Here is a 14,031-nt window from a genome sequence, read left to right on the forward strand (position 1 = left end):
AAAGAGTTTTTGATGAAAGTGTTGTTCTCCTTAAGATGCAACCCCTTACTAAGTATCATGATTTCAGATGTAGTTTTTATATACAGGGTGCACAAAAACGGAATTAAATGAAAAAACTTAACCAAGTATGCACATGTAAAAGGTCAGCCCCCTCCCCTGGGGGATAGGTGCTATGAAACCCATGCAAGTTCTTCTTTAGAACCTATGAAGACAAAGTGTTTCAAATTCAGTGAGTCTGTACACATGCGCTTTTTATCAATGTGGATTCAGACACCGATGCCAATGTTGGAGGTAGTACTATAGATACTTTGATCTAAGAATCATTACCTGAAAGAAAGGATACCTATGTATCTGTTAATGAAAAGCCACTCTTTATGACTAGAGAATGTTCATCTAGATTTATTCGGATTATCTCAGATTTAAATGCCAGCATTACAATGATTGCAAATATTAATGATGAGTATTATAATTTAAATCAACAATGAAAATCAACAATATTTTTTATATAATGATCTTTTAACTAATTCCTTCTTTTCTTAATAATATTACAGAAGTTGAAGCCTTTAGCTCATGTCCTCATAGTTCAAATCATTTTCTAATACAGACCACTTTCCCAATAGAAACCATATCAGTATCATCATACTTAATTGGCAAATCTGAGCCTCAATGCAAGAAAACAGCCGTTAAGACATCTTGTAATCTTAGAAACCTGACAGCATATGAAGGAATTGTATTATGATCTATATTATCTCTAATTATTTAGGATATCTATATGAAGTAATATTATATTCAGGAAAGATTGTTACTTACCCAATGCACACAACATTATACTGCTAATTTCATACTCAAAGGTGTTTTCATGCATTATGCCAATTAGAGTGCCAGGACATAAGTCAGTAGCCAGCACAGCGAGAAAAGTTGACTTAAATGTGATCTGAAATGTCCAGTGCATGAATAAGAACTATTCTGTAAGGTTAATTTTGTATGTAGGCGCCAGTGAGCATCTTGACTGTGGTCTGAAATTGTACATTTGTAACAAGTACTATTTTTAGACTTCCATGGTGATGTAACAAAAACAGGATACTTCACAGTAAGGAAATGACAGAGGTGGAGAATAATTTAGTCAAAAAAGATTTTAGTGGTACAAAAAATATTTGAAAAAACCAGAATATCATGTTCTACAATACATAAACATATTAAAATTTTTTTTACAAAAGTAGTCAAAAGAAACTGAGAAATGAGCCCAAACCAAACAATTTTAAGCAAAATGGGTGATCATGTATTAGCTCCAATTTTGTACCTATACATTACCAGAGTTCACCAATTTCTATTTTCTCTTACTGCGCCTCTTAACTTGATACACACTGGGTGTGGTCATGGTATGAGATAAAGTTTCATAAAATATTTTCAGTGGTTCAAAAGTTACACAAGGATACAAGTCTGAGTTACATTTATCCATACTGAGACCTGTGGCAGGGTACATGACTATGCTACATACTGCGTAGACAAGGGGCCCCGAGTGGCCGAGTGGTCTAAAGCGCTCTCAGTTACGGATCACTGCCATCTCACCTCTCTCTGCGTGGGTTCGAGTCTAGGATTCGGCCAATGTGGGTATGTGAGAAAGCTTGCCAGCAGCTTCTCGTGGGTCGGTGGTTCATCCTGGGGTTTTCCCAGGTTCTTCCTCCACCATTAATACTGGCCGCCATGCATAGCCTATCGTGTGCTGAAAAATGGCGTTAAACCCCACAACAACGTCAACTACTCCATAGACATCATATATAAATGGTTCAAGTTTCATTAAATGTCTTCAGTGGTTAAAAAGTTACAGTCCAGACAAAGATACAAGTCAGAGAATTATATCTTCCCCAGCAGTAACCTTGTTCTTGATGCAGGGGTTACTATGGTTACATGACAAAGTCTTGTCATAAATTATACTTTGGCAAAGTTTCATAACATTTTCTCAAACAATTATGAAGTTTTGGGACAGAAAACCAACCATTAACTGACTGATGGACAAACCAATTGACAGATCGAGAGCAAAAGTATTCTTAAAAAAGTATTGATTTATTTTTACATTACACATCACAACACTTCATAAAACACTACAGTAAACACAATGTGGATAAATTGTATATATAAAATTTCACAAATGATTACACAAAACACCATTTAGTCGGATTAATCAAGTGGCACAGTTTATTAATCATTAATAAGATGTTACACGCAATTAGAAAGTGTTGTAGAACTTGAAAACTAATGTGTTATGATTCTTTATGTAACAATCATCACACATCCCTCCAAAAAGGACTTGCAAACTAAATGAAAATTGCAAAAATTGCAATTTTAGGTTATGACATCGTAGAAATAACCTTGCAAAGATCTATGCCGATCATTTGCTAATAGTAACCTGTATAGTAATATTTTTTTTATGACAGCCCGAGAATTACTGGATTTTCTAATAAAAATAATTTCAGTAAATCACTATAGTGAAATACAATATTTCTTTTCTCAGAAGACATCTTGAACATTATGTCACTTGCTTTGCCTAGAGGTAAGGGCCACTTCTTGTACAATAAATGGTAAATGGTTCAAATCCCATAACATACTTATATCTTGTCTTTAATTTTTTTGTTTGTTTCTGGTCTTGAATTAGAAAAGAAAATTACGTTACATCTGAAATTTGCTATCAAATATACACGAAAAGCAAAAACATGAATGATACACAGTTGACATTATCATATCACATTAGAAATCTGTTACTTCAATCCGCTATGCAAATGGCTAGTTATCATGTTTGAGAATACAATAAAAAGAATATTTGCTTCAAGTGCATAACATGTATTTCACATGGGATAAAGTTCTCCATCAAAGGATGGAAATTCTGTCCTCAAAAAGTTCCCACAGATCAATCTGCCAAATTGTGCAAATCCATTTTTAAAAATTTTTGGAGGGTGGTGTAGGAGGGGTTAAAATAGTTGGAAAGCATTTACTAGGTAAAAAAAAATCAATGCTTAGGGATGTTGAATTTAAAACTTATAATTTACTGTTGGGTGAGCAAAATAAGTTTTCATGAGGTATTCAATTCACTCGAGACTCAAAGATCTAACAGTGTCCACTTACGGGGTCAACATCTGGTGACCTTTGAATTAGCCATTGGAAAATGTGTGTGCATATGATTTGGATTTTTAATATAGCTTTAACAATGTTTCAGTCGTATAGTTACGATGTCTGCAGTGTTGCAATTTATAGTCATGTATAGCAATGGGGCATCATGCTGCACACATGTAGCATGATGTCCCACCCGTCAAATTATGCTAACAGCAGACCAGCCATCACTAACCTCTTAATGCTGAGCGCCAAGCAAGGCAGCTGTAAGTACCATTTTTGTAAGTCTTTGGTATGACTCTGCTGGGGATCGAACCCACGACCTTCTGCATCCAAGGCAGACGTGCACTCTAACCACTAGGCCACTGGAATGGTCAAGTGGACAAATAGAAAGAGTATACCAAATGGTTTGGGCAAATAGAGTTTACCCAACAGAGTGGGCAATAGAAAGAATTAAATGGAAATGCAACTTTCAGAAATCTGAAAGGGAATCAAATTGTTCAGCACACAATGATGCTCTTCAGCCATACTGCTCAGTCTCCCAGATGTGAAGGTATAACACTTAATCTGATTGGCTGATAAAATTAGCAATTATGGCATTAACATAGGTCACCAGAACATGACTCCATAAGTGGTCACTGTCAGCTCTTCACATGTTACAGCGGATATCTCAGTTTAAGTTACAGATGTATAAATGGTTAAAAGAACAGCACACTCCTCCACACCCAACCCTGATGAAACTTTAAAGTGTAGCTGTCTACTTCTCCTGACTGTTCATCCTGTATGGAGGAGAGTGCACTGTCTATTTCAGCAGCTTTATACAATGTAAATGCCGAATGACTTTCATTGTGATAATGGGAGAATGACTGAAACATAAAAAGCAGTGAACATACAAAAGAAGTGCATACTAACAGATTTAAAACTGAGAAAATAAAATTGTTTAGAATCAGCTGTTTAGAATAAGCAATTGTAGTTATTTGTTGACTGAAAGAGACTCGAGTATTTATGCAACAAAGTAAGTGTGTCATAGCATTATTGTCATGTTTATGTGTTACATTCAATTTTGGTTATATATATATATATATATATATATATATATATATATATACACACACACATACATACAGTGTGACCCCGCTATAGCGCGCTTCATTATAACACAAATTCGGATATAACATGGTCGTGGTGTGGCTCCCGAAATTTCATATACATGTATTTTTCTTGTTCACAAAAAATTCTTTCTTAAAAAGTATGGGGGAAAAAACGTAAAAAGTTTATTATTTTTAGGGGAAGAGATCGCGTATGAATAATACAAGACGATCGTGGCTTGGCTCCTGAAATTTTATATGTATTTTTCTTGTACACGAAAAAGTATTTTTTCTTCTTCTTAAAAGTACGAAAAATAACGCATACAAAGTTTATTCTGGGATCTCGTAGGTCTTTGCCAATGTCGCAAACTTGGATTGTTTTTCCTTACTGGCTGCAAAACATACCATGTGGTGATTTTTTTTTTATTGGCGACATTGTTGGCTGTTTAAACTTTTATATACAACCATTGGTTTGGAGTGCAGAAATTCAGAGACCTCACGAAAGAAAGCTGCAAACTGGATAAAAAATGCACTTAAATTTATCAATTGTTACATAACAAATTCTTTGTCGATATCGACAAACCATCTAAACAGTGCATTATTATATCATAATCCGCTTATCTTGACATCTAGCATGAGTTCTTTATGTTGTGAAATATCCACTGTGTTGTTGTTGATATTTCTGGTAACAGGGATCAACCAGACGAGGCACTGTCTCGTAATCTATCTTTCATCAGATTTCGGCTGCTCGCTAGTAATTAATATATTTACAAAGACTACATTTGTACTGGATGGTAAGTAAAATTCCTCTTCTTTTTACTCAGAATTAAATCCGTCAGAACACTCACATTCTCTGTAATAATCCCTGTCATCAGAACACCTGCGTCTCTATCGTCCATTGACCCTTTGTTAATTTTCAGATGCATGTGTGGAAGGCAGCATCACACTGCTAACTAGAATAGTCCAAACGACGGCCAATTCCTTTTTAAAAATGTACCCAGATAAAACAGTTTGCTGAAATTTCTAAGGAAACAGATTACCTTTGAAGCACCGATTGTTATGAAAATTTACTGGGCAAATGGAAAAAATACCAGTCTCAATCATGCAATACAATTATTTGATGTTGCCGCCACAATAAGAAATGGGCATTTGTTTGGTTCTCCAAAGCTGTCCTTTAGTGGTGACTTCAATAGCGCATGCAGCTTCATCAAAGAAAACCGACCACAATCTTTCAATAACAACAAAGAATTTTTCTTTAAAGGAAGTCAGTACCAAACTTAAATAAAAGTGATGGAATCTGATGGATTTTTGCATTTTCCAACGTGACTGGAATACATTAACTGTGCTGTGAAAGTTTCCTTTTGTAGGGAAAAGTTTATACTTACGAACACTACCAACAGCGGCTTAGAATGCAAACTAACTTTTACCAACTTTGAACGTACTGAAAAGGAAAATGTGCTTCATCATTCATTACGTGACTGTGCTATGTTTTTCCACTGAATTCAGACCAATATGACCTGTTAAAAATTACTGAATATTTTAAAGCCATGTGTGTGTGCATATTTTCGATGGAATCACTTGTATTGTGGATTCACTGTATATGATGAGGTTCGCAGGTGAGTACACAGTGTTGATACTCTATTCACGCTATACATTATACATTTACATATAAACAGGATTCATGTATATATACCAATTTGTGGTTCTCTAAATAAACTATTATATATGATGTCTTCTCTGTTTTCACTACAGGTGTATTTCTCATTTAATATGCATCAATTTAAGATGGTAACTGTGCCGATGAAGCATGTATTTTACCGCCCACATTTATTACCCACACATCCCCCCCCAAAAATTTTTTGGGGTACATTTCCTTCAGCTAACTGACCTGGTTGCCTATAACACGGTTCAGTCTATAACGTGGTCAGGTTCTTTGGCTCCCAACGACCGTGTTATAGTGGGGTCACACTGTGTAAATATATATATATATATATATATATATATATATATATATATATATATATATATATATATGTATGTATTACTGAAGTAAATCCCGAGTTATAATGTATCAAACATTAACATTTGAATTTTATGTTCAGCTCCTGAATTTTCACATTTACAGAATAATAATGGAAATATTGAGTAGAGATAAAGGAAGCACACTTATTTTCTTCAAAATTTACAATGAGAAATTTGCGTATTAATGAGACATTGGATATATGCAACATATTAAATATAGGAATTTTGGATTTTTCAGTTACAACTTTCATGCAAAAATACAGTAAAAATTACTCTTTTTTTAAGTTTCATGGGAACTTTGCCCTTTGCCCCCAACACTAGAACTTCACTCGCTAACCACAAGGGACCTCCAGGTTACTTTTCAGTATTGTGGTTTTTCCCAATTTTTACCTATGATTTCATCTTGTGGGCAAATCCTTATGTATTTTCACCCATTCGATACGTTATTCACTCACTACAAGCAAATATTTTTTGTATACTTGCAAATAGTTACAGGTATGTCAGTATGTACTTTAAAAAAAAAAAAAAAATAAAACATTCCTATCCCTGCTGTTGTATTTTAATGTTCTGCAAACTAGGAAAAAGCATGAATTTTTATGCACTCAACCTTTAAAGCTGTTTATCATTTGTATTTGTCACTGAAATGAGGAATTCATATAAACATGAAATGAAAACAGAATAAAACAATAACAATTTTAAAAAATAATCCAAAACAAACGTGACATAATGTCTAAATACACAATATGCAAAATAATTTTGTCAAAATAATTTAGCTGCAATTAGCAGGCAAAGCTCACTTTAAAAAAATCTGGAATGAGAGTCCCGACGGGGACTGACATCGATAAGTTTCATATAACTTATATAACATGTAATATGTTTTGCAAAGAAAGTCTGATGAAATGCACTGCACAAACATTTTAACGATGCATAATTACATGTGGTCAGTGATTATATAAATCATAAAAAGGGAAGAAAAAAAATAAAGGATCTAGCACTTGGTTGCCATAGAGTAAAAATAAATAAGTGGGATAAAACATGTTGCCAAGAGCATTCAAACTTTGATCAAAAACCTAAAACTTTGGCTTCAGTAGAATACATATATATATATATATATATATATATATATATATATATATATATATATATATACACACACACACACAAGTTGTATAAATTCTTCATTAAAAGCATGTTTCCTTATAATGAAAAATATATACAAGTGGTACATCAAAGACACAGTGTACATAACACAGTACATATATTTTATTTATACCACATACAAATGTACATGTGTTCCAACAAGTTTGAGGCAGACTACAGGAAGCTGATGGATGAAGGCTCTGCATCAAATGTTCATAATCATTTTGGCATTGTGTTTTGTTGCGCCTATTTATAGTCATACTGACTAAATAAAATAACTTGGGATTTAAACATGAATGGTGGTTTAAATGAGGTAAGTACAGCACTACACAAACACTGCAGGACTAGCATCCCAAATGGTGAAAGTACATCCATTTGATCAAAGCAAGTCAATTAAAACAGCACGTGGGAAACAGTATAAGCAAAAGGACAAACCAGTAGGCGATATTTAAAACATTTAAAGTTATCTACTAAGCCATTATTACACCTTAATCTTCAGTGCTACTGACAATAAAATTGTTTTATCCTCCATCTCTTTCTCTGTTTTCTGCTAGTATTTTTATCAAAGATATTGAGACAATGTCATGTGTGACGGGCAAAAATCCACTACACTCCTTTTTCATGGATTTTCACTAATGGCATGCAATGATAGGCGAGAGTCATTGGAGAAAAAGTGAGATACTGGCTGACCAACCACCAGAGTAAGTGAGGACTGAATAAAAGATTGCTTTTATCGTTCATCTCTCTATTTCTCTGTTAGTGAATTAGTCTGTCAATTTTACCATCGTAGGTCCAGAGAAAGAGAGACAGAGTGTGTGTGACCATTACCAAATGTGGTAAAAGTGATATGCTGTCTGCTCAACACACAGCCTGAACGAGAGAGAGAAACCTTCAAACATTTTTAATATTTAAAGATGATCCATTTTAGAACCTTATTACTGGTTAAAAACAAAAACAAAAAATAAAGCATTAAATAGAATGAGGTAAATGTATTGCAAGGAAGGTACCATTCGGCCTACTTGTTTCAACAGAGTATTGTATAACTTGTTAAGATTGGTAATATGCAATATCTTGGAAAAATCAACAGAAAATGTACACATACAATTATAAGGTTTTCATCGTGCTCAATTTTTTCTCTCTCACTCACTCAACATATTTCCATGTATTTTGTCTCCTTACAGCATTTGAGAGATGAAACGGAAAGCATGGGGATTTTCAATGAAATTGTTTAAAATGTTTAATTCATCACAAAACTGGAATAATTATCTTCTCTCATTAGTCTTTTTTAATAATTAAAAAGCGGAAATTCATCACTGATCTAGTGAATACAAAAGTAACAATATACTCTTGAAACCATAGTTATAATATATCCCAATTCGTAATTACATTTAGATGCCATGGACAAATCACAATTTGATATACCAACAGTATTGGTATATCTAATTACTTTATATAAACACATTAAAAGCCTTGGTATTTTAATACACATGTGTGTGTGTGTTGAACTTTGGTCCAGGTATGCAGTCTTGAACTAAATATACTGTACAAAAAATAATATTTTCTTGTTAGATTTACCTTGGATATGACCTCTGATATTTAGACTCCAAAATCTACAGGTTTCTTTCTCATCCTAAATGCATACCATCCTTACAAGAAACTTGCTTTTGGACAAAAGTTACTGAGAAAAACCCATTTTTCATTGAATCATGATGGCTCTGATCTTTCACACCTAAATGCATACCATCCTCACAAGAAACTTGCTTTTAGACAAAAGTTACCGAGAAAACCCCATTTTTCATTAATCATGATGGCTTTGATCTTTGACACCAAAATCAAGAGGTTACTTACCGAAGTATAAGTCTTCAGCAAACATATATGGCATAGAAACAAGTAAGCAAAAACCATTTCTATTCTTTCAGTGACCTTGATCTTTGACCTTTTGATCCCAAAATCATTAAGCTTCTTTCTTACCCATAGTGTAAATCATCTACAACTTCTAAGGATACATGGTCAAATACTGAAGTTTTTGTGTATAATATTGTTTTCTTCAGATGGCGACACTGACATTTGACCTTTTGGCCCCAACATCAGTTTTTTCCTTACTCCAGTGCAAGCCATCCACATAGATTTGTCCAGGTCTGTGATGTAGAGCTCAAGTTATTCTGCAGAAACCATTTTTCTTTTATCAGCCAGTGGGACGTTTGACTTTTAATCCCGAAATCAATATATCGGCAGAAAATTCAGTGCATAAATGCCCCGACTTAAGACAAGGATGTGCCATAATGAGTCTCCACCAATTCAGTGGAAGTGTCCAAAACGAATCTATTCCAATTCAGTGAAATGGCAAAACAGACTTGTAGCACAACACTAGATGGCTAAACAATTATGGAGGAAAGTTCATTATTAATTATAAAGTGACCAGTTTTGAAAAAGAATTTTATGACCCTGAAGATGCAAAACCTTCAAAAGATTTAAATACTGACCACATGCTATCTTCACATGCGACAGTAATATTGATACAACCCTTGGCATATAATGTAAAAATCTGGCAATGCCACAAATAGCAAACATTTCTTTACAATTTGCACAAGTCAAATAAAAATGATGGACTGTCCTCAAAGACAAATTGCTGGTGTAACATTTGTGACAAGATTTAAACTTAAAACAGTTTCTGATGATCACAAATTTCTTTTCTTACATCACCATAATAGAGGAGTTAATTCACCTTTTCTTATTACAACTCCTCGGGGGGAAAAGCAGCTTAATGGTTGTATTTTATGCCTATAAACTGAACAGAAATGCATCAAGGAATTTTAAAATGCATATAAAAAAAGCAAACAGTAAATAAAATCTGTTGTTTTTTGCCTATTTATCCTGCTGTAGGCAAAATGTTTATTTAACAAACAAACGAACCTGTACAATTTCAACAAGTTCTGGATGTTCTGTGCATGTTGGAAATTGTACAGACCCTAAAATGGGTAAATTAACCATTTAATTTTTCATTTTTATATTCATTCTGCTTTGTAGCTATCATCTCACTTTTTATTGAGTCTCATAAATGCATTCTGATTTTGCATTTATTGCTTCTATTTGATCATTTCCTTCCATTGTTTTTTCATTTTGGAATGCACTTAAAAGTCAGGATTCCCATTTGAAATAGTATTAATGGAGAAAATTATTGATTTTATGTTTTGTTTATTAAAAGTGTGCTTTAATAAAATAAAAAAAATGCATAAAATTCAAAATAGAGCACCGCATTTACAATAAATAAAATATAACTGCAACTGCAATAAAATGCTATTTCTCATTTTGTTTTATTCAATGAAAATTGCACCAATACAACTACTGTGATGATGACGTCACAAGGGTGGTCAATAAAAACAATTTCATGGCTTGTAAGAAGTGAAAAATTGTGTCAAGAATCTAATTCATTATTCTGAATTTGTATTATCTTTTTCCTTAAAATTACATTCATCATTTCATTTGCATTCATTTTGCTTGTAGTTTCATTCCACTGGTCAAAATACCATTTCAGGGTCTGTAGTATTTAATCACAATGAAACACTCATTAAAGACAAACATAAAATCAAGCAAACCATGAGGTACTCAATCACAGTGAGAACACTCATAAAAGATAGCCATATAATCAAGCAAACCACGAATTACTCAATCACAGTGAGAACACTCGTCAAAGACAGCCATATTTTTTTGTTGATCTAGGGTTTAACGCCATTTTTCAGCACAAGATAGGCTATACATGGCGGCCAGTATAACTGGTGGAGGAAGAACCCTGGAAAACCCAGGGAAGAACCACCGACCCACGAGAAGCTACTGGCAGGCTTTCCCACGTATCCACGCTAGCCGAGCCTTGGACTCGAACCCACGCAGACAGAGGTGAGATGGCAGTGATCCGGAACGGTGAGTGCTTTAGACCACTCGGCCACTCGGGGCCCCCAAGACAGCCATATAATCAAGTACATCCTGAGTACTCGAATCAGTGAGAACACTCATCAAAGACAGCCATAAAATCAAGCAAACCCAAAGTACTCAATCACAGTGAGAACACTCATCAAAGAGAGCCATATAATTAAGCAAACCTCAAGCATTCAATCACAGTGAGAAAACCTATCAAAGACAGCTATATAATCAATCACATCATGAGTACTCAGAACACTCATCAAACAAAGCCATACAATAAAGCACTTCCTGAGTACTAAATCACAGTGAAAACACTTATCAATGAGAGACATACAATCAAGCACATCCTGAGTGCTAAATCACAGTGAAAACACTTATCAAAGAGAGCCATGCAATCAAGCATATCATGAGTACTCAATTACAACAAGAACCCTCATCAAAGAGTCATATAATCAAGCAAATCATGAGTACTCAGTTACAATGAGAACCCTCATCAAAGTTAGCCAAACAAACAAGCAAATCACGAGTACTCAATTACAGTGAGAAAACGCAAAAAGAGCCATATAATCAGGCAAATCATGAGTACTCAATTATAATAAGAAAACTTAAAAAGAGCCATATAATCAGGCAAATCATGAGTATTCAATTATAATGAGAAAACTCAAAAAAAGCCATACAATCAGGCACACCCTGAGCTAGCCTGGACCACTAAGATGTTTCACAAATTCTCAAAGGAATTATAAAAGTCTAGATGACTAACACTCAGTCTCATTTCATACATTATGCCATACCATGTTCACAAAATACCTGTTAAATATTTTGAAAAACACCAATGGTTCCAATTCAGCAAGTAAAATCCCCAAGTCATCCTAATCTGTAACTGACATACAGAGATTCCTCAGAATTTGGGATCCTCGCTAGTTTTCATATGTCCTCACTTTGCATCAAGTTCTGTAACTTAAACAGTTAATAAAATGTATCTTAAGATTCTTAACAGAGTCACTGTCTTGCTTTTAAATGAAATCCACCACTGCAGCATAGTGTCCAAATTAACCTTATTATGAAGGCAAATAGTTCTTTAAAAGCAAATTAAGTGTATGTTTGTATTTGGTATATTTACGATGAAAGTTATTTGACACTAAACAGATGATAAAAAGTGCTCTTTCAGCACAAAAGTAAACATGCTGAAATTTCATTAAAGTGGAAACAATCTTGTGCGAATTTCTGGCATTGATGGTGAGGTCTGAATTCTGGGGCGAGAAATTATTCTTCCAGCAGGGCTTCCATAGGAAATTACAGGTAAGTCTGTTGTGGTATGGTAGAGCTGTGGAGACGTGACAGAATGCTTCATGCTACTCTTCATCTTGGCTGGACTTTGCCATCTGAGAAAAACAAATTATCCTGTGTATATATTTGCCATCTGAGAAAAACAAATTATCCTGTGTATAAACACACACATAAATATATATATAAAGCAGGCAAATCAAATGCCATAGTGTAGACCTGGATTTACAGCTGCATGATTCAAAAACAGAACAGGCTCTACTTGTCTTTATATCAAATATAGAATCAATTCACTGGCTGGTCAGGGTCTATCGTGCTTGTTCTACTGATGACTCCTAACAAACTATATAGAACCAGATCTACCAGTCCATTATATGATGGCAGATCTACCAGTCCATTGTATGATGGCAGATCCACCAGTCCATTATATGATGGCAGATCTACCAGTCCATAATTTGGTGGCAGATCTACCAGTCCATTATATGACGGCAGATCTACCAGTCCATTATATGATGGCAGATCTACCAGTCCATAATTTGGTGGCAGATCCACCAGTCCATTATATGATGGCAGATCTACCAGTCCATTATATGATGGCAGATCTACCAGTCCATTATATGATGGCAGATCTACCAGTCCATTTTATGATGGCAGATCTACCAGTCCAGTCTATTATATGGTGGCAGATCTACCAGTCCATAATTTGGTGGCAGATCCACCAGTCCATTATATGATGGCAGATCTACCAGTCCATAATTTGGTGGCAGATCTACCAGTCCATTATATGATGGCAGATCTACCAGTCCATTATATGATGGCAGATCTACCAGTCCATAATTTGGTGGCAGATCTACCAGTCCATTATATGATGGCAGATTTACCAGTCCATTGTATGATGGCAGATCTACCAGTCCATTATATGATGGCAGATCTACCAGTCCATAATTTGGTGGCAGATCTACCAGTCCATTATATGATGGCAGATCTACCAGTCCATAATTTGGTGGCAGATCTACCAGTCCATAATTTGGTGGCAGATCTACCAGTCCATTATATGATAGCAGATCCACCAGTCCATAATTTGGTGGCAGATCTACCAGTCCATAATTTGGTGGCAGATCCACCAGTCCATTATATGATGGCAGATCTACCAGTCCATTATATGATGGCAGATCTACCAGTCCATAATTTGGTGGCAGATCTACCAGTCCATAATTTGGTGGCAGATCCACCAGTCCATTATATGATGGCAGATATACCAGTCCATTATATGATGGCAGATCCACCAGTCCATTATATGATGGCAGATCTACCAGTCTATTATAATCTGGTTCTGTGCAGTCTGCAGCTGGATCTGACTTGATGCAAATATATACACTACATCAATATCAATGAATTTCAGTCTACATCGAATGCAGGAACAATGGTATTCCAAGGTCTGTAAATTAAGAAATATATAATATTGTTCTATCAA

General features: G+C 34.8%; 1 protein-coding gene across 1 annotated transcript in view; it reads right to left on the reverse strand.

Moving 5' to 3' along the window:
• Positions 1 to 386: 386 nt before the first annotated feature.
• Positions 387 to 14,031, reverse strand: part of LOC149798082 (ankyrin repeat and LEM domain-containing protein 2-like) — a 55,577-nt gene continuing 41,932 nt past the window's right edge. The window contains exon 11 of the mRNA XM_089963162.1: positions 387 to 12,655. Within this exon, the coding sequence (XP_089819288.1) occupies positions 12,469 to 12,655 (187 nt within the window). The 3' untranslated portion in view covers positions 387 to 12,468. The remainder of the gene's footprint in view (positions 12,656 to 14,031) is intronic.

This window comes from Sinohyriopsis cumingii, chromosome 6, assembly GCF_028554795.1.
Source record: "Sinohyriopsis cumingii isolate HCF-2022 chromosome 6, ASM2855479v2, whole genome shotgun sequence".
Lineage (NCBI taxonomy): Eukaryota > Metazoa > Mollusca > Bivalvia > Unionida > Unionidae > Sinohyriopsis > Sinohyriopsis cumingii.